The sequence below is a fragment of the Bos indicus x Bos taurus genome, chromosome 10, assembly GCF_003369695.1.
Source record: "Bos indicus x Bos taurus breed Angus x Brahman F1 hybrid chromosome 10, Bos_hybrid_MaternalHap_v2.0, whole genome shotgun sequence".
Taxonomy (NCBI): Eukaryota; Metazoa; Chordata; class Mammalia; order Artiodactyla; family Bovidae; genus Bos; species Bos indicus x Bos taurus.
In genome coordinates this window covers 44,670,456-44,696,117 of record NC_040085.1, presented here as the reverse complement: position 1 = coordinate 44,696,117, position 25,662 = coordinate 44,670,456, and the positions used below count along the sequence as shown (strand labels likewise).

The window sequence follows — 25,662 nt, the reverse complement described above, 5'->3', positions numbered from 1 at the left end:
TACAATAATTTTTTTTTAAAAAGTGAGATGGAGGGACTAACAAGAACAGAAAGCAGCATAATGTCATGAGTGAGAGCCCAGTCAGTGGAGCCAGGCTCCTAGTGCCAATCCCAGCTCCCTCATGTACTGACTGTGGCTTTGGGTAAGTTACTTGACCAGTTAGAGATTTCACCATCTGTGAAATGAGGGTAATAACAGTCCCTCCTTCATAGGGTATTGTGAGGATTAAACGAGTTAACATACCTATAGCATTTAGAACAATGCCTACTGTAATTAGACCAAGCAAGTGTTTGCTTTATTATTTATAAAGTCTAGTAGCAATTTTAATATTAGGTAAGATGAAGCAACATTACAAGCACTAAATCAGATTAGGAAGGTTATTATATAATGGCCATGGCCACTTTGATCTTAAATCTGTATGTGCCAAATAAAATGGCAGCTAAATGAAGTAAACGGCATTACAAATGAAAGGAGACCTTGAGGAAGACATTTTACAGTGAGAGAATTCAAGATCTAGTAGGCAAAAATAGACAAGGTCTAGAGAAAGTGAATAATGAGTACTTTCTTAGTGGTCCACTGGCTAAGACTACTTCATGATCCCAATGGCAGGGGGCCTGGGTTCCATCCCTGGTCAAGGAATCAGATCCCACATGCTGCAACAAAGACTGGGTGCAGCCAAATAAATAAAAACTCTTAGAAAAGAAAATGAGTAATGGAATCAGCAAACTCAGTCTAATATGCAATATTGAAACTTTTGTTCTTCAAATAGTTTTTTTGCATGGAACTTTTGAAAAATCAGTCATATGTGACAAAGCAAATTTTAATACGTTAAAAAATTAGGTTTACAGACCATACTTTTGATCATCAGTTCAGTTCAGTTCAGTCGCTCTGTTGTGTCTGAGTCTTTGCGACCCCATGCATCGCAGCACGCCAGGCCTCCCTGTCCATCACCAACTCCCGGAGTTCACTCAGACTCATGTCCATCGAGTCCATGATGCCATCCAGCCATCTCATCCTCTGTCGTCCCCTTCTCCTCCTGCCCCCAATCCCTCCCAGCATCAGGGTCTTTTCCAATGAGTCAACTCTTTGCATGAGGTGGCCAAAGTATTGGAGTTTCAGCTTTAGCATCATTCCTTCCAAAGAAATCCCAGGGCTGATCTCCTTCAGAATGGACTGGTTGGATCTCCTTGCAGTCCAAGGGACTCTCAAGAGTCTTCTCCAACACCACAGTTCAAAAGCATCAATTCTTCGGCACTCAGCTTTCTTCACAGTCCAACTCTCACATCCATACATGACCACTGGAAAAACCATAGCCTTGACTAGATGGACCTTTGTTGGCAAAGTAATGTCTCTGCTTTTGAATATGCTATCTAGGTTGGTCATAACTTTCCTTCCAAGGAGTAAGCATCTTTTAATTTCATGGCTGCAATCACCATCTGCAGTGATTTTGGAGCCCAGAAAAATAAAGTCTGACACTGTTTCCACTGTTTCCCCATCTATTTGTCATGAAGTGATGGGACCAGATGCCATGATCTTAGTTTTCTAAATGTTGAGTTTTAAGCCAACTTTTTCACTCTCCTCTTTCACCTTCATCAAGAGGCTTTTTAGTTCCTCTTTACTTTCTGCCATAAGGGTGGTGTCATCTGCGTATCTGAGGTTATTGATATTTCTCCCGGCAATCTTGATTCCAGCTTGTGCTTCTTAATTAATACAATTAGAAATAAATAATAGAAGTGATGAAAAGAAAACTTGAAAATGAAGAAATCCTAAGTAATTCTAAAGATACTTAGATATCCTTAGACCAAAGAGAAGTTCAAAACTGAAATTGAAAAACTTTACACCCAACCTATGCCCACAGCAAATGCTGTACTAAAGGAAAATATCTTCATTATTAAGGAAGAAATAGTTAAAATAAAGGAATGTCGTGCTCATCTTTTAAAATTTAAAACCACAAGTTAAAAAAAAGGTAAAGAGAATTCATAAATACTTAGGCTGACATCAGACAAATTGGAAATTTAAAAAAAGTGACTGAAAGGGGAAGGATATACTGTGAGAAGTCAAAAACATTCTCTTTGGAAAGATGGAAAGAGAGTGGTTAGTGGGGCAGGGAGTGTAGAGGAGAGAATATGGGGAGTGGAGGAGGGAAGGGAAAGAAAGGGATGAGCAAAAGAATAACGAAGTGTTCAGAGAAACATCTGATACAGACTTTTGCTTTTGAGAGATCTCCTGTTCCCTAGGATTCAGGTTTTCTTGTCTGTCTGTCTCTCTTTAGTGCTTCAGTCTCAGATTCTTTGCTGGTTTGGCAGGCAACATTGCACCATGGTTAGGAGCACAGATTCTGGAGCCAGGCAGCCTGGGCCAGTCCCAGCTAGCCACTGGCTCTCCAGATGTTATCCGTTCAGCTGTTGGTGCCTCACTTCCTGGTGCAGGGATCCTGAGAGTACCTCCCTCACAATGCTGTGTGGATTTGTGCATGTCAGCATGTAGTGCAGCCCCAGGCTCCTCCCAGGACGTGCTCAATAAACTTTAGGGGTGTCTTCTTCATCGCCATCATTCCTTTGCAGATTTCCCAGGATGGATGCTCCTTGAGGTCATGTTTTGTGCTGGGTCACTCTGTCTTTCAGCAGTTCTGCTTTCATTTAATGTCTTTTCTCTGAGATGCATTCTACCATTCCAGTATAAATATTGTTACCAAATAGGTACTAGAAAGAATCATTAGCATTTGTTGTATTTACCATGTAGTGGGCATTGTGCTTGGAGAAGGCAATGGCACCCCACTCTAGTACTCTTGCCTGGAAAATCCCATGGAAGGAGGAGCCTGGTAGGCTGCAGTCCATGGGGTCGTGAAGGGTCGGACACGACTGAGTGACTTCCCTTTCACTTTTCCCTTTCATGCATTGGAGAAGAAAATGGCAACCCACTCCAGTGTACTTGCGTGGAGAATCCCAGGGACGGGGGAGCCTGGTGGGCTGCCGTCTATGGGGTCGCACAGAGTCGGACACGACGGAAGCGACTTAGCAGCAGCAGCAGCAGCAGCAGCAGGGATTGTGCTTAGTGCTTTATATGCATTATCTTATGTAATTTCCCATAAAGTGGCCTTAAGAGTATAGTCACCGTTACTATCAACAGATGAAGAAAAGGAAGCTCAGAAAGCTCTAGACATTTGCTCAGGATCACACAGCTAGAGGGACTGACATTTGAACCTCTTTGTCTGATGTTATTCTTCGCCCCTTTTTCTTGATTTATTACTTCTCAGATTTAGGGATTGTTTGCCTAAAACAATGACAATCAAAAAGCACACTGGAGTGGGGTAAGACCTCTGTACCACCTTCCATGAGTCCAAGTTCCTAGTCTCAGCTTTGCCTCTGCCTACGGCGGAACCTCCATCCAGTCACCTGACATCTGAGTCCAAATGTTTTTACTGGTAAATGCAGGACCTTGGTCTGAGTGACATCTCTGAGGTCTCTTTCCAAGCCCCTGGTTCTCTGTGGATGTGTACATCAGGTGATGCTTATAAAGGAGCCTCTTCTGAAAGGAGTTAAGCATTGCTATTTTTGCCAGAAGTATCAAATGCGTCTGTGGTACCTCGTGAGTTCCCAGATGACCTCGTTGGTGTTTTTGTGTGTTGCCCAGGTACTCCAGGAGCAGATCCGTGCCCGGGACAACATTAGCTACGGAACTAATTCTGCCTTAAAGACCCTGGAGATGAGGCAGCTCTCTGGCCTGGGGGATCTCCGGGGAAGAGTGGCCAGGTGGGTTGTCAGGTATTTGTATCTCTGTGTATCAAGAGTGATTTCTCATCAACTTCATTTTAATGGGGAATATATTTATGAAGCACCAAAGCAGAGTCGTTGTCTTCTCCTAGTACATTGTCTCCTTTGCCCATAAAATCTACTGGTGGAAGTTAGACTTTGTTTTGAGTAGCCCTGGTTCAACTGTACTTCTGTAGTTGGAGCTGTGTGTGTGGAAGGTGATGAGCGGAGGGCTCAGTTGACCTGTGTAATTTGCTAGATGAATGTTATATTTATTGAGCTCAATAATACAATGTTGGAACTTATAGTTTGTATGTCTTTTTTTGGAGGGGAGCATTTTACATATCTCATTTATTAGCTAAGATGATCAGGACTAACTGATTTAAAAAATTTTTATTAATAAAGTAAATCTAACATCTATTTTTTCTTATTTTAAATTAATTTTTATTGGACTATAGTTGCTTTACAGTAGTTGGTGTGTCTTTTTAAAATTTCATTTTCTCCGAGGTATGGCAGAAATCAACACAATATTGTAAAGCAATTATCCTTCAATAAAAAATAAATTTTTTAAATCTTTTCATTATTCTTTTTTATTACCTTTTCTGAAAGTATCAGTCCATGGTAGATTGTACACTTGAAAAAGAGACCTTTCCTCTCGGGTCTTAGGAAGGGTGCTGTTCCAGGGACTCACTACTGAAAAAGTGCCCCATGGACTGACCAGCAGCGTCCCTGTCACCGGAGGTTTGTCAGAAATGCACAATCTCTGAAGCATTCTCGGGCCTCTTCTGCCCTCTGCTGATATTAAGAGTCAAGCATGCGTGTACATGGGAGCCATGGAGTTAACAGGCAATTTGAATCAGCTTGCAGTGAAAGTGAGGGTGGTCTGCAGAGAGTGGGAAGGGAGGAAAGGATCCAAGGTCTCTTTGGACCAGACAGGGTTTTAGAGGATATTTGTGCCAACAAAACTTGAAGCACTCTGAATATCGGGCCTGTGAATTCAGGTTTGCTGGATGACGTCGGTCTCATGGCAGAGGGCTCCCGGTTGCCACTCTCCTGAGTTCTCTCCTCATCCGGGTGAACTCCAGTCTCTGTAAGGCCCGTGGTGGCAGATGCCCCCTTGAGCGCCTTATGTCTCTCTCCGCTTGCACTGTACTTTCAGCAGTAATCACCTGCTTGTTATTCCCCGATTGGATCAGGCTCTCCTATATCTGTGTCTTTGTGCTTGCTGTTCTTATACCTGCCCTCTCCTTTCCTGACTTCTAGTCAGCCTTTAAAGTTCAGCTTAAGTTTTACCTCCTCCAGGAAGTTTTCCCAGATCCCTTTCTCCTGAACTTACCTACCACTCTCTGTGCTGTTGAGTCTCTCTGTTGCCTTGGGGCAGAGTACTTCATCTTTTTGTAACCTCAATGCATAGAACAGTCTCTGGAAGACAGTAGATACTCAATAAATGTTTATTTGGATGAATTAAAGATTTGGAAAATCACTGTTAACTGGACTTGAAGTTTTTTTTGTGTGGAGATCAGCTGAAAGGAAACCCCAGCTCTGTTATACCTCTCAGAATTGGGAGGATCTAAAGAGCTTCCGAGCTACAAGGCAAGAGTAGGAACTTCAGGAGAACTCTAGAAATTTTCCTAGTCACTTGAGTTGCAGATGAAGATTGAGTGAGGTGATATATGGAAGGGGCTTAGTGTGTACATGAGATGGAGTGAATATAGAGCAGATAGGACCTGTTATTGTCTCAGGGGCAGCTGCCATGAAATTATCCTTGTAACACTGGTTCTAATTACAAAATGGAGAAATTGTTTTGAAATACTTTCAGGAATTTTACATTTTTCCTCTGCAGTTTCTTATTAACGGCTCTACCCAGCTTGTTCCTTCTCTGTAGCAAATGCTTTTACTCTGAAACAGTCAAAATAATGTGTTGTGAACACCACATATTTTTGCTTTATTTTGTGGCTCTATTCATTTTTCTTCTGGAATGCTAATGAGACTTTGATTGTTGAAACAAACTCATGTGAAATAATTCCTGGGGAAAGTTTCAACTTTCTTCCATTAATTATGTCATGGTTTTGAAAGGATATGAACTCTTTAAGTGTTAGTCTTGGATTACCAGGCTGCAGCCTGGTGGGCTGCAGTCCATGGGGTCACTAAGAGTCGGACACGACTGAGCAACTTCACTTTCACTTTTCACTCTCATGCCTTGGAGAAGGAAATGGCAACCCACTCCAGTGTTCTTGCCTGGAGAATCCCAGGGACGGTGGAGCCTGGTGGGCTGCTGTCTATGGGGTCGCACAGAATCAGACACGACTGAAGAGACTTAGCAGCAGCAGCAGCAGCAGCAGCGGTATTATTTCAGGTTTTAGTTTATAGTGTTCATGGATCCATTGGTGAAGTAATTGATATGAAACAAACCCTGACCTCCCTGGAGAGCCAACAGGAAAGGGCAAAGGATAATTCTCTACAGAAATGATAGACACCCTTACTTCACTAAGCAGAACACACCTGAACAGGACTGTCTCAGAGAGTTTCCCATTCCTCCCTAACCCAAAGCCTGGAGTCTAGCTTTTCTGTTCCTACTGGGACATTTGGTCCATTTTTTGGCTTACCATCTTTATTTGTCCAAGACTCAGTGGCTTCCTCCACTTTCCTGTCTGAGATCTGTTTGCATGGTATCAGAGTTTTAGAGGAAAAATACCTGTGTACTGAGGCAAGTGTGCAAGTTCCCTCAGATTAAGTCCAGGTGCAAAGAAAAAACAGATGGGATATCATCAAGTTAAAATTTTTTGGCCGTTATAAATAATGCTGTTTTGCACATTCACATACGAGGTTGTGTGGTCATATGTTTTAATTTCTCTTGGATGTGTATACCTAGGAGTGTAGCTATTGAGTAATACGCTTTGTATATATTATAACTTTTGTTAAAAACTGGATGTTTAGGTAGTATATTGTAGCAATCCTGGAAACTGATGCCCTTGGGCTTGTTTTTATTGTTTGTTTGGTTAAGTGACTTAGCTGGACTATGTTAGTGATGTCTGTTTCTCCCACAACACGAAGCCTCTAATGTTAGGATAAATGCCGATCCTCAGAGGCTGCACAGTCAGCCTGTGATGATAGCAGTTTTTGCAAGGCTGTCTGTGACCATCTCTTTCCTTAATATTTTATTAAGCTGCCTGCTTCTGTTGGTGACACACCCAAATCTTAGGCTCCACTGATTCCTTGCAGATTGCTCTACTGTTTTTTTCTTTCCTGTTTGCTTACTTTTTTCTTCTTTGCAATTTAGTCACTTTAAAAATTGCTTTTATTGTATTATTATACAACCTGGTATCCCCAATATATTTCTTTTTTAAGTTGTAGTATAATTGATTTACAATATTATGCTAGTTTCAGATGTATAGCACAGTGATTCAATTATACAACTATGTGTATATATATATATATATGTATATTTTAAGATTATTTTCCCTCATAGATTATTACAAAATATTGAGTATAGTTCCCTATGCTATACAGTAAGTCTTGTTGGTTATCTATTTTATGTATCTCAATGCATGCGTGCTCAGTCATGTGCGATTCTTTGTGACCCCAAGGACTATATATAGCGTGCCAGGCTCCTCTGTCCATAGAATTTCCCAGGCAAGAATATTGGAATGAGTTGCCATTTCCTTCTTCAGGGGCTCTTCCCTACCCAGGGATCGAACCTGTGTCTCTTGAGTCTCCTGCATTGGCAGGCAGTTTCTTTACCACCTGAGTCACCAGGGGAGCCCTATTTATATACAGTAGTATGTACCCATTATGCTGTACTGTTTTTGACAATGTCCTAGGATGTAAATTGCTGTGTAGTCTGATTCAGTTAAATCACAACCAGCATTTAAGGGCTAATGATGTATACATATAATCAGTTCAGTTCAGTCGCTCAGTCGTGTCCGACTCTGCGACCTCATGAATTGCAGCACGCCAGGCCTCCCTGTCCATCACCAACTCCCAGAGTTCACTCACACTAACGTCCATCAAGTCGGTGATGCCATCCAGCCATCTCATCCTCTGTCGTCCCCTTCTCCTCCTGCCCCCAATCCCTCCCAGCATCAGCGTCTTTTCCAATGAGTCAACTCTTCGCGTGAGGTGGCCAAAGTACTGGAGTTTCAGCTTTAGCATCAGTCCTTCCAATGAACACCCAGGGCTGATCTCCTTCAGAATGGACTGGTTGGATCTCCTTGCAGTCCAAGGGACTCTCAAGAGTCTTCTCCAACACCACAGTTCAAAAGCATCAATTCTTCGGCGCTCAGCCTTCCTCACAGTCCAACCCTCACATCCATACATGACTACTGGAAAAACCATAGCCTTGACTAGACGGACCTTTGTTGGCAAAGGAATGTCTCTGCTTTTGAATAGGCTATCTAGGTTGGTCATAACTTTCCTTCCAAGGAATAAGCGTCTTTTAATTTCATGGCTGCAGTCACCATCTGCAGTGATTTGGGAGCCCCCAAAAATAAAGTCTGACACTGTTTCCACTGTTTCCCCTTCTATTTCCCATGAAGTGATAGGACCAGATGCCATGATCTTCGTTTTCTGAATGTTGAGCTTTAAGCCAACTTTTTCACTCTCCACTTTCACTTTCATCAAGAGGCTTTTTAGTTGCTCTTCACTTTCTGCCATAAGGGTAGTGTCATCTGCGTATCTGAGGTTATTGATATTTCTCCCGGCAATCTTGATTCCAGCTTGTGCTTCTTCCAGCCCAGCGTTTCTCATGATGTACTCTGCATATAAGTTAAATAAGCAGGGTGACAATATACAGCCTTGATGTACTCCTTTTTCTATTTGGAACCAGTCTGTTGTTCCATGTCCAGTTCTAACTGTTGCTTCCTGACCTGAATATAGGTTTCTCAAGAGGCAGGTCAGGTGGTCTGGCATTCCCATCTCTTTCAGAATTTTCCACAGTTTATTGTGATCCACACAGTCAGGCTTTGGCATAGTCAATAAAGCAGAAATAGATGTTTTTCTGGAACTCTCTTGATTTTTCAATGATCCAGCGAATGTTGGCAATTTGATCTCTGGTTCCTCTGCCTTTTCTAAAACCAGCTTGAACATCTGGAAGTTCACGGTTCACATATTGCTGAAGCCTGGCTTGGAGAATTTTGAGCATTACTTTACTAGCATGTGAGATGAGTGCAATTGTGTGGTAGTTTGAGCATTCTTTGGTATTGCCTTTCTTTGGGATTAGAATGAAAACTGACTTTTTCCAGTCCTGTGGCCACTGCTAGTTTTCCAAATTTGCTGGCATATTGAGTGCCACACTTTCACAGCATCATCTTTCAGGATTTGAAATAGCTCAACTGGGATTCCATCGTCTCCACTAGCTTTGTTCATAGGGATGCTTTCTTTGGCCCTCTTGACTTCACATTCCAGGATGTCTGGCTCTAGGTCAGTGATCACACCATCGTGATTATCTGGGTCATGAAGATCTTTTTTGTACAGTTCTTCTGTGTATTCTTGCCATCTCTTCTTAATATCTTCTGCTTCTGTTAGGTCCATTCCATTTCTGTCCTTTATCGAGCCCATCTTTGCATGAAATGTTCTTTTGGTATCTCTAATTTTCTTGAAGAGATCTCTAGTCTTTCCCATTCTATTGTTTTCCTCTATTTCTTTGCATTGATCACTGAGGAAGGCTTTCTAATCTCTTCTTGCTATTCTTTGAAACTCTGCATTCAGATGCTTATATCTTTCTTTTTCTCCTTTGCTTTTCACTTCCCTTCTTTTCACAGCTATTTGTAATTATATATAATAATTACTATACGTGAAAGATGGGCAATCTGATGTTTTAAGTTTCATTACCTTTGTTTTTTTCAACTTACATTAGCTTTATTGCTGTTGATTGAAAGAGATCAAACTGAAACTAGAGCTATTTCATGCAAGTGCCTTTCACTGCAATTTAATAACTAGAAGAAAACAAAACTAAACCCCAAAACCAAAGCCCTCTGTCAGTGTGTATGCAGTCACGGGCACCTGGGAATTTAAGTTTATAATAGTCATATAATGTGTTTTTATATCATGAAACCCCTTTTACTTTTTTTAAAAATTAATTTATTTTTTAATTGAAGGATAATTGCTTTACAGAATTTTGTTGTTTTCTCTCAAACCTCAACATGAATCAGCTATAGGTATACATATGTCCCCTGCCTTTTGAGCCTCCCTCCCATCTTCCTCCCCATCCCACCCCTCTAGGTTGATACAGAGCCCCTGTTTGAGTTTCCTGAGCCATACAGCAAATTCCCATTGGCTATCTATTTTATATATGGTCATGTAAGTTTCCATGTTACTCTTTCCATACATCTCACCCTCTCCTCCCCTGTCCCCATGTCCATAAGTCTGTTCTCTACACCTATTTCTCTATTGCTGCCCCGTAAATAAATTCTTCAGTACCATTGTTTTAGATTCCGTCTATATGCATTAGAATACAATATTTATCTTTCTCTTTCTGACTTACTTCATTCTGTATAAGAGGTTTCAGGTTGATCCACCTCATTAGAACTGACTCTAATGCATTCATTTTTATGGCTGAGTAATATTCCATTGTGTATATATACCACAATTTCTTTATCCATTCATCTGCTGATGGACATCTAGGTTGCTTCCATATTCTGCTGCTGCTGCTGCTAAGTCGCTTCAGTCGTGTCCGACTCTATGCGACCCCATAGACGGCAGCCCACCAGGCTCCCCCGTCCCTGGGATTCTCCAGGCAAGAACACTGGAGTGGGTTGCCATTTCCTTCTCCAGTGCATGAAAGTGAAAAGTGAAAGTGAAGTCGCTCAGTCATGTCCGACTCTTTGCGACTCCATGGACTGAAGCCTACCAGGCTCCTCCGTCCTTGGGATTTTCCAGGCAAGAGTACTGGAGTGGGGTGCCATCACCTTCTCCGAGATTGCTTCCATGTTCTAGCTATTGTAAATTGTGCTGGAGTGAACAATGGGATACATGTGTCTTTTTCAATTTTGGTTTCCTCAGGGTGTATGCCTAGGAGTGGGATTGCTGGGTCATATGGTGGTTTTATTCCTTTTAAGGAATCTCTATACCATCTTCCATAGTGGCTGTATTAATTTACATTTGCTCCAAAAGTGCAAGAGCGTTCCCTTTTCTCCACACCCTCTCCAGCATTTATTGTTTGTAGACTTTTTGATGATGGCCATTCTGACCAGTGTGGGGTGATATCTCATTGTAGTTTTGATTTGCATAGCTCTACTAATGAGCGATGTTGAGCATTGTTTCATGTGTTTGTTAGCCATCTGTATGTCTTCTTTGGAGAAATGTCTGTTTAGGTCTTTTCCCCACTTTTTGATTGGGTTGTTTGTTTTTCTGGAATTGAGTTGTATGAGCTGCTTATATATTTTGGAAATTAATCCTTTGTCAGTTGTTTCATTTGCTATTATTTTCTCCCATTCTGAGGGTTGTCTTTTCACCTTGCTTATAGTTTGCTTTGCCGTGCAAAAGCTTTTAAGTTTAATCAGGTCCCACTTGTTTACTTTTGTTTTTATTTCCATTACTCTAGGAGGTGGGTCATAGAGGATCTTTCTTTGACTTATGTCATCAAGTGTTCTTCCTATGTTTTCTCTAAGAGTTTTATGGTTTCTGGTCTTATATTTAGGTCTTTAATCCATTTTGAGTTTATCTTTGTGTATTGTGTTAGGAAGTGTTCTAATTTCATTCTTTTACATGTAATTGTCCAGTTTTCCCAGCACCATTTATTGAAGAAGCTGTCTTTGACCCATTGTATATTCTTGCCTCCTTTGTCAAAAATAAAGTACCCATAGGTGTGTGGGCTTATTTCTGGCTTTCTATCTTGTTCCATTGGTCTCTGTTTCTGTTTTTGTGCCAGTGCCATACTGTCTTGATGACTGTAGCTTTGTAGTATAATCTAAAGTCAGGGAGGTTGATTCCTCCAGCTCCATTCTTCTTTCTCAAGACTGCTTTGGTGATTAGGGGTCTTTGGTGTTTCCATATGAATTGTGAAATATTTTTGTTCTAGTTCTGTGAAAAATGTCATTGGTAATTTGATAGGGATCGCATTGAATCTGTAGATTGTGGTTGGTAGTATAGTCATTTTCACAGTATTGATTCTTCCTACCCAGAAACATGGAATATCTCTCCATCTGTTTATGTCATCTTTGATTTCATTCATTAGTGTCTTATAATTTTCTGTGTACAGCTCTTTTGTCTGCTTGGGTAAGTTTATTCCTAGATATTTAATTCTTTTTGTTGCAATGGTGAATGGGATTGATTGCTTAATTTCTCTTTCTGATTTTTCATTGTTAGTATATAGAAATACAAGTGATTTCTGTGCATTGATTTTATATCCTGCAACTTTGTTAAGTTCACTGATTAGCTCTAGTAATTTTCTGATACTATCTTTAGGGTTTTCTATGTACAGTATCATGTCATCTGCAAATAGTGAGAGCTTTACTTCTTTTCTGATCTGGATTCCTTTTATTTCTTTGATTCCTTTTATTTCTCTGATTGCTGTAGCTAGGACTTCTAGAACTATGTTGAATAATAGTGGTGAAAGTGGACACCCTTGTCTTGTTCCTGATCTTAGGGGGAATGCTTTCAGTTTTTCACCATTGAGAATAATGTTTGCTGTAGGTTTATAATATATGCCCTTTACTGTGTTGAGGTAGGTTCCTTCTATGTCCATTTTTTGAAGAGTTTTAGTCATAAATGGGTGCTGAATTTTGTCAAAGGCTTTTTCTGCATCTATTGAGATAATCATATGGTTTTTATCTCTCAATTTGTTAATATGGTATATCACATTGATTGATTTGTATAGATTGAAGAATCCTTGCATCCCTGGAATAAACCCAACTTGATCATGGTGAGCTTTTTGATGTGTTGCTGAATTCTGTTTGCTAAAATTTTGTTGCGGATTTTTGCATCTATGTTCATCAATGATATTGGTCTGTAGTTTTCTGTTTTTGTGATGTCTTTGTCTGGTTTTCATATCAGGTGATGGTGGCCTCTTAGAATGAGTTTGGTAGTGTTCTTTCAGTTCAGTTCAGTTCAGTTCAGTTGCTCAGTCGTGTCCGACTCTTTGCAACCCCATGAATCACAGCACGCCAGGCCTCCCTGTCCATCACCAACTCCCGGAGTTCACTCAAACTCACGTCCATCGAGTCGGTGATGCCATCCAGCCATTTCATCCTCTGTCGTCCCCTTTTCTTCCTGCCCCCAATCCCTCCCACCATCAGAGTCTTTCCTAGTGAGTCAACTCTTCGCATGAGGTGGCCAAAGTATTGGAGTTTCAGCTTTAGCATCATTCCTTCCAAAGAACACCCAGGGCTGATCTCCTTCAGAATGGACTGGTTGGATCTCCTTGCAGTCCAAGGGACTCTCAAGAGTCTTCTCCAACACCACAGTTCAAAGGCATCAATTCTTTGGCACTTGGCTTTCTTCACAGTCCAACTCTCACATCCATACGTGACCACTGGAAAAACCATAGCCTTGACTGGATGGACCTTTGTTGGCAAAGTAATGTCTCTGCTTTTGAATATGCTATCTAGGTTGGTCATAGCTTTCCTTCCAAGGAGTAAGCATCTTTTAATTTCATGGCTGCAGTCACCATCTGCAGTGATTTTGGAGCCCCCCAAATTAAAGTCTGATACTGTTTCCACTGTTTCCCCATCTATTTCCCATGAAGTGATGGGACCGGATGCCATGATCTTCGTTTTCTGAATGTTGAGCTTTAAGCCAACTTTTTCACTCTCCACTTTCACTTTCATCAAGGCTTTTGAGTTCCTCTTCACTTTCTGCCATAAGGGTAGTGTCATCTGCATATCTGAGGTTATTGATATTTCTCCCGGCAATCTTGATTCCAGCTTGTGCTTCTTCCAGCCTAGTGTTTCTCATGATGTACTCTGCATATAAGTTAAATAAGCAGGGTGACAATATACAGCCTTGACGTACTCCTTTTCCTATTTGGAACCAGTCTGTTGTTCCTTTCTCTGCAGTTTTTTGAAGGAGTTTTAGAAGGATAGGCATTAGCTCTTCTCTAAATGTTGGATAGATTTCTCCTGTGAAGCCATCTGGTTCTGGGCTTCTGTTTTTTGGGAGATTTTTGATCACAGTTATCACAGTTTCAATTTCAGTGCTTATAATTGTATTGTTCATAATTTCTATTTCTTCCTGATTCAGTGTTGAAAGATTGAACTTTTCTAAGAATCTGTCCATTTCTCCCAGGTTATCCATTTTATTGCCATATAGTTGTTCATAATAGTCTCTTATAATCCTTTGTATTTCTGCATTGTCTGTTGTAACCGCTCCTGTTTGTTGATTTGATTCTTCTCTCTTTTTTTCCTGATGAGTCTGGCTAAAGGTTTGTCAATTTTGTTTATCTTCCCAAAGAACCCACTTTTGGTTTTATTAATCTTTACTATTGTTTCTTTCATTTCTTTTTCATTTATTTCTGCTCTGCTCTTTATGTTTTCTTTCCTTCTACTAATTTTGTGTTTTTTTGTTGTTGTTCTTTTTTTCCAGTTGTTTTAGGTGTAAAGTTAGGTTGTCTAGTCTGTTTTTCTTGTTTCTTGAGGTAGGATTATATTGCTATAAACATCCCTCTTAGAACTGCTTTTGCTGCATCCTATAGCTTTTGAGTTGTCATGTTTTCATTGTCATTTGTTTCTAGAAATTTTTTGATTTCCCTTTTGATTTCTTCAGTAACCTATTGGTTATCTAGCAACATATTATTTAATCTCCATGTGTTTGTGTTTCTTACAGTTTTTTCCTTGTAATTGATACCTAGTCTCATAGCATTGTGGTCAGTGAAGATGCTTGACATGATTTCAATTTTCTTAAATTTACTGAAGTTTGATTTGTGACCCAAGATGTGGTCTATCCTGGAGAATGTTCCATGTGTACTTGAGAAGAAGGTGTATTCTGCATTTGGATGGATTGTCATGAAGATATTAATGAGATCCATCTCATCTAATGTGTCATTTAAGACTTGTGTTTCCTTATTAATTTTCTGTTTTGATATGTCCATTGGTGTGAGTGGGGTGTTAAAGTCTCCTACTATTATTGTGTTACTGTTAATTTCTATTTTTATGTCTGTTAGTATTTGTCTTATGTATTGAGGTGCTCCTATATCATGAACCCCTTTTATTAATGTTGAGTTATTTTCTAATATAGATATGTCCCAAGGCTCTCTTACAAAATGCAGTGAAAACATGGGAACAGACCAAAATTTACACAAAATGGACAAACAAGTTGTGGAGCAATAATAAGGTCTTCTCAGGATGATTTAGGGTGTTTCTCTCTTTTCTACTCCTGTCTCTCACCTCCTTTTTTCTTTACTTTTTTAAACTTTTTATTTTGTATTGGCATATAGCTGATTAAAGGGCTTCCCCAGTGGCTCAGCATTAGAGAATCTGCCTGCAATGCAAGAGATGTGGGTTCAATCCCTGGGTCAGGAAGGTCCCCTGGAGGAGGGCATGGTAACCCACTCCAGTATTCTGGCCTGGAGAATCCCATGGATGGAGGAGCCTGGCTACAGTCCATAGGGTTGCAGAGTTGGACATGACTGAAGTGACTGAGCACACACATAGCCTAAATGTTGTGATAGTTTCAGGTGAACAGTGAAGGGACTCAGCCATATATATGTATCATAAAACCTCTTGGTAATGCCAATATTTTGTTAGGCCATAACCCCCATATTAGAAGCTTAGATTATGATACAGTAGTCCCAAGGGAATACACCCCAAGACTGCCAGTGGGTGCCTGAAACTGGGAATAGCACTGAAGCCTCTCTCTATATATATACTATGTTTTTTCCTATATACTATCCCTGTGAGAAAGTTTAATTTATAACTTAGGCAAAATAAGAGATTAACAATAATTAATTATAAAATAGAATAATTCTAAGAGTTTACTGTAAAAAATATTGTGTGAATGTGGTCTCTCTCTCAGAATATCTTATTGTAGTGTATTTACCTTTGCAAGGTTGTGAGATTATAAAATGCCTATGTGAAGAGAAGTAAAATGAATGACATAGGCATTCTATAAGTGTCATTGCTTTTTAAATGCCATATACTACCATGTCACAAGCTGTAAGAGAAGATCTGCCTAAGCATGAAACTCAAATCATGTCTGTGGTTAGACATTTGGGACCCTGTTCTGGACTTTTAATCACCTCCTTGCCGTCGTTGATCAGACAGCCAAGTGATAGAGTCATTCTGCCACCTAATTGCCACAACCAAGAGCTGTACCGGGAAGACAGCTGCCCAAAGACCCGAAAAGGGAAATTTTGGAATGAATACATTAGCAGTTCATTGATAATATTACATCAAGATAAAACAGGACAACTGGTCGGAATTCATTGCAGGTTCTTGTTTAACTAAATCTACTGTGTCGTGCCCACAGCTACATGCGAGCCCCAAGGCTGCCTTTTATGATGTGTGTTTTTTGAAAAGAAAGGAAGGGGGCTTCCCTGGTGGTCCATTGGTTAAGAGTCTGCCTGCCAATGCAAGGGACACAGGTTTGATCCCTGGCTCAGAAAGATCCCACATGCAGCTCAGCTCGTGTGCCACAACTATGCACCTGCACTTTTCCATACTATTCTGTCACTTGTTTCTTCATGACCATATACTGTGGGCCTCCTTCCAGTGTGCACATGGATCTGACTTACTTTTTGATTAAATATGGGATATTCTGTTCCATGTATGTATCATAATTTAATGTATTTAGCCACTCCTGTATTAATGGAAATGTGTGTTGTCGCTCTGATACTTTGACCACCTGACGCAAAGAGCTGACTCATTGGAAAAGATCCTGATGCTGGGAAAGATTGAGTGCAGGAGGAGAAGGGGAGACAGAGGATGAGAGGTTGGATGGCATCGTTGACTCAATGGACATGAGTTTGAGCAACCTCCGGGAGATGATGACAAGGAAGCCTGGGTGCTGCAGTCCATAGGGTTGCAGAGTCGGACATGACTAAGTGACTGAACAACAGCAATGTTGTAGTGTTTGTGTTTCCAAGTGAGACAAAATATGGAAGCCAAGCTATAGCTAGTGCAAATCTGTGAGCCATGAGCTTTAGGATCATTTTGAGACCTTTTCAAGTAACTTATTTAAACATAGTCTGTCCCATGAACTGCTTTGTGAAGATGATGAACTGGTATGATGTAAATTTCCATCCAATAAGCTGTTATTTGAATTGGAAAATAATATTTTTGTATTTCATGGTAATTTAACACTTCAGATTTCCCCAGATATAATTTAGATAATGTATTGCTCAAAAATTTTGAGCTCAAAATTAAAAAGAGGGGTCTGACTTTGATATTGTTTTTAAGCATCATTTGTGAGTGGGGATGATTTTGAGGACTAAATGAACTAATATTTTGTTCCTGCATGTTTAATTCATGCATAATATTATGCATCTTGGACAGTGCATGCTGCTAAGTCGCCTCAGTCGTGTCCGACTCTGTGCGACCCCATAGACAGCAGCCCACCAGGCTCCCCCATCCCTGGGATTCTCCAGGCAAGAACACTGGAGTGGGTTGCCATTTTCTTCTCCAATGCATGAAAGTGAAAAGTGAAAGTGAAGTTGCTCAGTCATGTCTGACTCTTAGCGACCCCATGGACTGCAGCCTACCAGGCTCCTCCATCCATGGGATTTTCCAAGCAAGAGTACTGGAGTGGGGTGCCATTGCCTTCTCCGTGGACAGTGCATGGTACGTAGTAAATATTCCTTATAGTCATTCATTGGCAAGTATTTATTGAGCCCCTACTACAAGCAAGGCAATGTGCTCGGCACTAGGGTTTTAGTGATAGAAAAGGCAGTTGCCCTTCTTCCTTAAATGTAGTTTATATTCCTTCTAATAGGAGAGCTAGACATTAAGCAAATTATTGCAAAATAATTATTTATTTCACTTATGATTCTGGTTTATAGATTTTGGGGGAGTTTCTATAGAAATGATATCATGTGCATATATTGGCAGTTTAATTTCTTCTTTTCTGATCCTCATATCCTTCGTCTCTCTTTTTTGTCATCTTGTACTGGGTAAAATCTTCAGTACAGTTAATTAGAAATTTAAAAATGGGCATCTTTCTCTTGTTTTCAACTTTATGAGAATACTTCCAGAGTTTTTCCATTTTTTGGATGATGATTAATCATGGATTCATCAGATTTGGGAAGTTTTCTTGCACTCCAGATTTACTAAGACTCTTTATAATCTGTACTGAGTTTTCTCAAATGTTTTTGCATCTATTTGAATCACAGATTTCTCTCTTAATCTGTTAATGTAAATTTAGCAAGGTGGTTACTAATATTAAAGTACAAAGATCAGTTTCTTTACTATAAACCAATAGGAAACAACTAGAAAACATACTTAAAATGAAGATGTTATTTAAACTAAAATCAGAGAATGTGTAGTAACTAGGCATATATCTAACAAAAATTGTTCAAGACTTCTTGAAAATTAAAAAAAAATTGGTTAAGAAATAATAAGAAAACATAAATAAATAGAAACATATTATATTCAAGGGTAGGAAGTCTTTAATATCTTTAAAAATATCAGTTTTCACAAATGAATCTTCAGAATCAATGAAATTCTAATTAGATTCCAGACTTTTATGGAGAAACTTGATGATTATAATGTTTGTATGTCAGAGTTAAGAGTCAGAAACATTCAAGATACTTATGAAGATGACCAAAGAGGGGAGAATTGCCCTACTAGATACCAAGACTTGCTATGAAACTGTAGTTGTTAAGATGTTATGTTGGTGGCTTAGGGATAGAGAAATTGAACAATGGAATGGGATAGAAAGTCCAGAATTGAACCACACATGTATGGGACTTTGATATATGCCATAGATGGCATAGCAGATCCGTGGAGAAAGGAGAGACTGTTAAGTAAATGGAGCTAGAAAATTTATTATCCATTTCAAAAAAGATTCATTTTTTCCCTATCTCATACCAAATATAAAATCACCTCCAGATGAGTAAAGGACTTAAATGCTAAACATAAGACTTAAAACTTTTAATAGAAACATATAGAGAAATATCTTTTAGACCTTTTGGTAGGGGAGGATTTCTTCTTGATATATAAGGCATTGAGATGTTTGATAATGTTAAAATTTAAAGTATTGCTCATCATTTTTAAATAAGAAAATGAGACGTTACAAATGGAGGAAGACATTGTATAGTAAAACGTGTCAAGAATATATGTACAAGTTAAGAATAATGCAAACAATCCAATGCAACAATGGGTAAGAGACATGAACTGACATCAAAGAATAAACACGTATGGCCAATAAACATGTGAGGAGATTCAGTTTCATTGGTTGATATTGAAATAAAAATGTAAAAAATCAGCAATATATGCTTTCTCACTCCCAGTAGATTGGCATCTAAAATATCCCAAAATGCCAAGCATTAGAGAGGATGTAGGTGCCCAAGATCTCTTACCTATTGTTAGTAGGAGTATAAACTAGTGAGGGCTGATATTACCTCTGAGTGCTGAACATCCACATACTTTGAGATCCATCAGTTTATGCCCAAGATAAATTGTTGAACTTGTACCACAGGAGGGTATGTTCATAGCAGCATTGTTTGAAATAGCAAAGTCTTGCAATAACCCAAAGTTCCCATTAGTGGAGGTTTGGAAAATAAATTGTAACGAACAATAGAATATTATTTTGTAGTTAAAATGAGTAACTACTGTAGTGTTTAACAATATAGTTGAGGCTTAGCAATAAGTGAAAACAGTAAGTATCAAAATATTACATATGACATAATGGCTTTTGTAACAGTTGAACTCAACTAATACACACATACACATACTTTTAAGAAATATATATGTGTATATATATATTAATAGATAAACAGACATGTATATGTGTGTGCAATACAGTCTTAAAAGGAGAACAAGGGAATGATGACACAGGATTTAAAGTAGGAGCAGTTATTTAAAAATAATTAACTGAATAAAGTGAGCCATGAATAAAGTGAGCTGCAGATGGTGATTGCAGCCATGAATTTAAAAGATGCTTACTCCTTGGAAGAGAAGTTATGACCAACCTAGTCAGTGTATTAAAAAGCAGAGCCATTACTTTGCCAACAAAGGTCTGTCTAGTCAAAGCTATGGGTTTTCTAGTAGTCATGTATGGATGTGAGAATTGGACTATAAAGAAAGCTGAGCACTGAAGAATTGATGCTTTTGACCTGTGGTGTTGGAGAAGACTCTTGAGAGTCCCTTGAACTGCAAGGAGATCCAACCAGTCCATCCTAAAGGAAATCAGTCCTGAATGTTCATTGGAAGGACTGATGCTAAAGCTGAAACTCCAGTACTTGGCCCCCTGCTGCAAAGAACTGACTTATTTGAAAAGACCCTGATGCTGGGAAAGATTGAAGGCGGGAGGAGAAGGGGACTACAAAGGATGAGATGGTTGGATGGCATCACCGACTCAATGGACATGAGTTTGAGTAAACTCCGGGAGTTGCTGATGGATAGGGAGGTCTGGCATGCTGCAGTCCATGGGGTCGCAAAGAGTTGGACATGACTGAGCAACGGAACTGAACTGAAAGTGAGCCATACACGGGCCAATGATGAGTGCATGTCATGAAAACAGGAATTAGAGATAAATGATAATATAGTAATTCTTTAAGAGATGGGAATACCAGACAACTTTACCTGCCTCCTGTGAAACCTGTATGCAGGTCAAGAAGCAACAGTTAGAACTAGACGTGGAACAATGGACTTGTTCCAAGTTGGGAAAGGAGTGCATCAAGGCTGTATATTGTCACCGTGCTTCTTTAACTTATATGCAGAGTACATTGTGGGAAATGCCAGGCTGGATGAAGCACAGCTGGAATCAAGATTGCTGGGAGAAATATCAATAACCTTAGATATGCCGATGACACCACCCTCATGGTAGAAAGCGAAAAAGAACTAAAGAGCCTCTTGATGAAGGTGAAAGAGGAGAGTGAACAAGCTGGCTTAAAACTCAACATTTAAAAGACAAAGATCATGGCATCTGGTCCCATCACTTCATGGCAAATAGATGGGGAAACAAAGGAAACAGTGACAGACTTGATTTTCTTGGGCTCCAAAATTACCATGAATGGTGACTGCAGCCATGAAATTAAAATACACTTGCTTCTTGAAAGAAAAGCTGTGACCAACCTGCTGCTGCTGCTGATGCTAAGTCGCTTCAGTCATGTCCGACTCTGTGCGACCCCATACACGGCAGCCCACCAGGCTCCCCTGTCCCTGGGATTCTCCAGGCAAGAATTCTGGAGTGGGTTGCCATTTCCTCCTCCAATGCATGAAAGTGAAAAGTGAAAGTGAAGTCGCTCAGTCATGTCTGACTCTTAGCGACCCCATAGACAGCAGCCCACCAGGCTCCTCCATCCATGGGATTTTCTAGGCAAGAGTACTGGAGTGGGGTGCCATTGCCTTCTCCGGTGACCAACCTAGAGAGCATATTAAAAAGGAGAGACATTGCTTTGCTGACAAAAGTCTGTCTTGTCAAAGCTATGTTTTTTTCCAGTAGTCATGTATGGATGTGAGAGTTGGACCATAAAGAAGGCTGAGCACTGAAGAATTGATGCTTTTGAACTGTGGTGTTGGAGAAGATTCTTGGGAGTCCATCAAACTGCAAGGAGATCAAACCAGTCAATCCTAAAGGAAATGAGTCCTGAATATGCATTGGCAGGGCTGATGCTTAAGCTGAAACTCCAATACTTTGGCCACCTGATGCGAAGAGCCGACTTGTTAGAAAAGACTCTGATGCTGGGAAAGATTGAAGGCTGGAGGAGAAGGGGACGACAGAGGATAAGATGGTTGGATGGCATCATGGATTCAATGGACATAAGTTTGAGCAAGCTCTGGGAGTTGGTGAAGGACAGGGAAGCCCGGCATGGTGCAGTCCATGGGGTTGCAAAGATTCAGACACAACTGAGTGACTGGACAACAACAGCAAGTAGAAAATGATAATAATAATGGTAGTAATAGTAATAATAATAAATTTTAAGAAGTTCAGCAAAAGAAAAATGTGGGGTATCTGGAAAGTATTTAATTGCTATATCTGATCTCCAGGAAGGGTTCAGTAAGGAAGAGACTATTGTACTTAGCTTGAGGGATGTATAGTACCTAGTCAGGTGACAGGGTCAAGGAAGAAGACTTCATCCAGAGAGAACAGCTTGGGTCAAGGCCTTAGAGTAGGGAAGAAGTGAAGTAAGTTCAAAGGCTTGCAATGTAATGGTGTGGCTGAGTACAGAGGAAAAAAGGGACAGAATATATAAGATGATGCAGAGAGGTAGGTGGCTTGGGACTGCCTCTTTCTAAGCATTTTAAAGGATTTTGGTTTTATCCTAGAATAGCAGGAAATTGTACAAAGAATTTATACAGAATTTGGTTTGGTTTTTCTTTGCTCACACCTTTGTTTCTTTGGGGTTAATACCTAGATTGCAAGGTACATCGAAATATATTCACGTTTCAAAATTTGGAGTATATACTGCCAAGTTACCCTCAAGAAAACTTGTAAAATTTACTATTCCTCCTGCAATGTGTGATGTAGCTTAATTATACAAACTCCAGTGTTGGGCAGTAAACATTTAAAATATTTCCAATATAGATGGATAGTGACATGATTGCTGCTTTGTGTCTATTTTATTGTGAATATTGAAGTTTACACATGTATATATGCAGTTTTTCAGATTGTGTTTCAAAATATTAAAAATATTTTTATCAGTATTAAAATTTTTTTTATCCTAATACATTTTCTGTTATTTCCAAAGAGGATTATAGCATTTTAGTCAAATGATTAAGCTAAACAGGTTGTTCAACTTAGAGAAAATGTGAGTCATTACCAAGTAAAATCTCAAGAAGTTTGAAGTAATTGAGCTGGTAGCTTACTTTTTTCAGAGTCTATAAAAAATTAAATTTTCCAAAAATTTTCTCAGTTTGTTGTTTCTTGCATCCTACTCCTTCTCTCTGGGTGTTCTTTTCTTCTTACTGAATTCATTATTTAATGACTTTTTCAATATGAGTGTGTGGGCGATGCATTTCTTAATCTTTGTATGTCTGAAACGTCTTTATTTTGCACTTATTCTTATATGATGGATTTGTTCCCCTCAATCCTTAGACGCTGTTTCTCCAATATCTTCTGATATTTATTGTCTTCTGGTGTCTGTTGTGTGCTATCAATCCTATAGTCAGTCAAAAAATCATTTTGTCTTTGGTATTTGGTAGCTTTTAAGATTTTATCTTTATCTTGGGTTGTATGAATTTCACCGTAGTCTGTTTAGTTTTACTTACGCCACTTGGCATTCATTGACTCAGAGAAGGCAATGGCAACCCACTCCAGTACCCTTGCCTGGAAAATCCCATGGACAAATACTTTAAAACTCATGTCTTTCTTCAGTCTTAGCAAATCTACAGCCCCTGAAATATTGCTTCTTTGCCATTCTCTCCATTTTTCTTTTTAAAATTCTTCAACCTCCCTTTGACTTATGTTAGCATCCCTTTATTTGTCCTCTATCTTTCTTCACTCTTTTTTCATGTTTTGCATCTCTGTCTGGCTTTGGTGCATTCTGAGCAGGCTCCTTGCTACTTTCTTATAATTCACTGATTTTATCTTCAATCATGTTTAGAGTTTGTCAGATCTACTAAGAGAATTGTAGCTTATTTTTAGGATTTCTAATTTTTTTCTCTTAACCGCTTATTCTTTATTTTAACCTCTACTTAAAAAAAAATAGAGTTCTCGTGATGGATGTTAATCTATCTTTCATTTTTGAGTACCTAATACGTATGTATTTTAAGCTCAATTGATCTGAGGCCATACATGTGAGTTGAAGGAAAGCTGGCAGTAGTAAGAATAGAAGCCACAGGAGTCCAGGCTCATGTAATTTACTTCTGACTTTAGGACCATTAGGCCTGATGTCTACATATTCCTTCCCCTCCAAGATAGCGTCCTGCCTGTGTGCCCACGTCTGGGGCTTGGTGTTCGTAATGGGCTGCCCAGATTGCCTGGTCCCCCAGTGGCCCCTGCTTAGGCATGTCGTGTCTACTGGAGCCCAGTAGCAAGCTGGCAGGTCCTTCTTAAAGCAGGAATGATTGTGTTGGAACAGGACATGACTTTGCTCTCGATTCCTAGGAGGTCATTCTGTGACTCCCCTATTAGGGTTTGACAGAGGCTTCATGGCCCAGATTATCTATCACAGATACTTTGCATACCTTTAGAACTGCCAAGTCATAAGGCTCAAGGGCAGAGTACCTGGGACCAGCTGCAGAACTTTCCCGTGCTCTGGAGCACACTCAAAGCACATAGCCTTACCGGTGGTTTCGTAAAATGGGAATAGTACTTTCAGATGTGGTAGAAGTTGCCTCCAAAATCCAGAGGCCCCGAACTTGAGAGGTAGAGGTGGCACTGTAGAGTGACGGACCACATCTGGCTCACTCTGTAAGCTTTTTGCTACTGGGCTCTCACTGCATATTCAGTTTTGTACTGATGAGCATTGTAAAGCCTTGTTGTGTTGTTACATCTCTAGTCTTATTGAGCAACATCCCTGTGGTTTAACTTAAAAACCATAATGTGAGCAGCTCTCTGAATTCATCCAAATCTCTGTTAAAAGGGATGATTCATAGTGTAGTTTCTCGAAGTGGGATCATGCACCTTGTAGTATGCAAGGAAGCTTCAGCACATGTTTTAAAATTTTGATAAGAATTTCCTTTGTTGTTTATCTGGATAGATGTGACGCCAGCATAGCCAGACTCTCTGCCGAGCACAAAACAACCTATGAGGGCCTCCAGCACTTGAACAAAGAACAGCAAGCTGCCAAACTTATCTTGGAAACAAAAATCAAAGACGCAGAGGGACAGGTATGACCTGTTTCAGGTAGCTTTTTTTTTAGGTAGCTTTTTGAAAGTGGGTATTTGTTCTTATCTAAGAATAACATGGGTTTAATTATTTCCTGCAGGAGAAACTAGTCAGGGCACTCAGCATAAGCATCCCTCTTCTTCCTCCTCCTTCTATTTCACTGGAGTGGCCCTTTGTAAGAATGCAACCAAAATGCCAAGATTGTCAGTACACTCCTAATTTTAAGTATTCTTTTCCCTCATTCTTCAAACAATATGTTCCAGAAATTCTAACTTATATTTCCAAAACCATGTCTTAGACAGGTAAGTGATAAAAGTGTTGTTTTACAGGCTTTTACAGGCCACTAATCCCAATTTTGGATTCAGGAGATAGTTTATTCATAGGATTTATGGGCTGCCTCATCACATAGTTTGTATATGGGAAAAGATTAGAACAAAGCTAGAGGGTTGCTAGCTTATAAATTTCAGAGTATTCTACCTTGCAATTCACAGGTTAATTTCTTAAAGCAGAATTCTTGGCATTTCACAGTTTGTTTTTTGGCTACTTAGAAGTTTTCCTTTGCCGTAATGGGGCCTGTCTTCTAGGACTTTCTCTACAATGTCTGTTTTACTTGCTGTTCTGCATTTGAAGAGAGACCACTCCAGTATTCTTGCCTGGAGAATTGCACTTCATGGTTTTATAATAATTAATTTTTTTACAGAAACAGCTTTGGATCCTTATTGGAGGCAGCTGGGACACAAATATGTCTAATCCAATAAATTGACTAGGTACCCCCTTTTATTAGAATGAAAAAAAAAAAAGTGTTAGTCTCTCAATCATGTCTGACTTTTTGTGACCCCATGGACTGTAGCCCACCAGGCTTCTCTGTCCATGGGGATGCTGCAGGCAAGAATGTTGGAGTGGTTTGCTATACCCGCTCCAGGGGATCTTTCTAACTCAGGGATTGAACCTGCATCTCTTACATGCCAATGCCAACAACATTGGCAGGTGGGTTCTTTACCACTAGCCCCACCTGGGAAGCCGAAAAATTATGTTTCCTGATAACTTAACC

At 39.8% G+C, this 25,662-nt stretch overlaps 1 protein-coding gene across 2 annotated transcripts in view; it reads left to right on the top strand.

The window, feature by feature from the left end:
- FAM81A (family with sequence similarity 81 member A) overlaps window positions 1-25,662 on the top strand; it is an 85,542-nt gene that overhangs the window by 42,868 nt on the left and 17,012 nt on the right. For both annotated transcript variants that reach the window (XM_027553867.1, XM_027553868.1), the window contains exons 4-5: window positions 3,634-3,752; window positions 24,484-24,613. In XM_027553867.1, coding sequence (XP_027409668.1) covers window positions 3,634-3,752; window positions 24,484-24,613 — 249 coding nt within the window. The remainder of the gene's footprint in view (window positions 1-3,633; window positions 3,753-24,483; window positions 24,614-25,662) is intronic.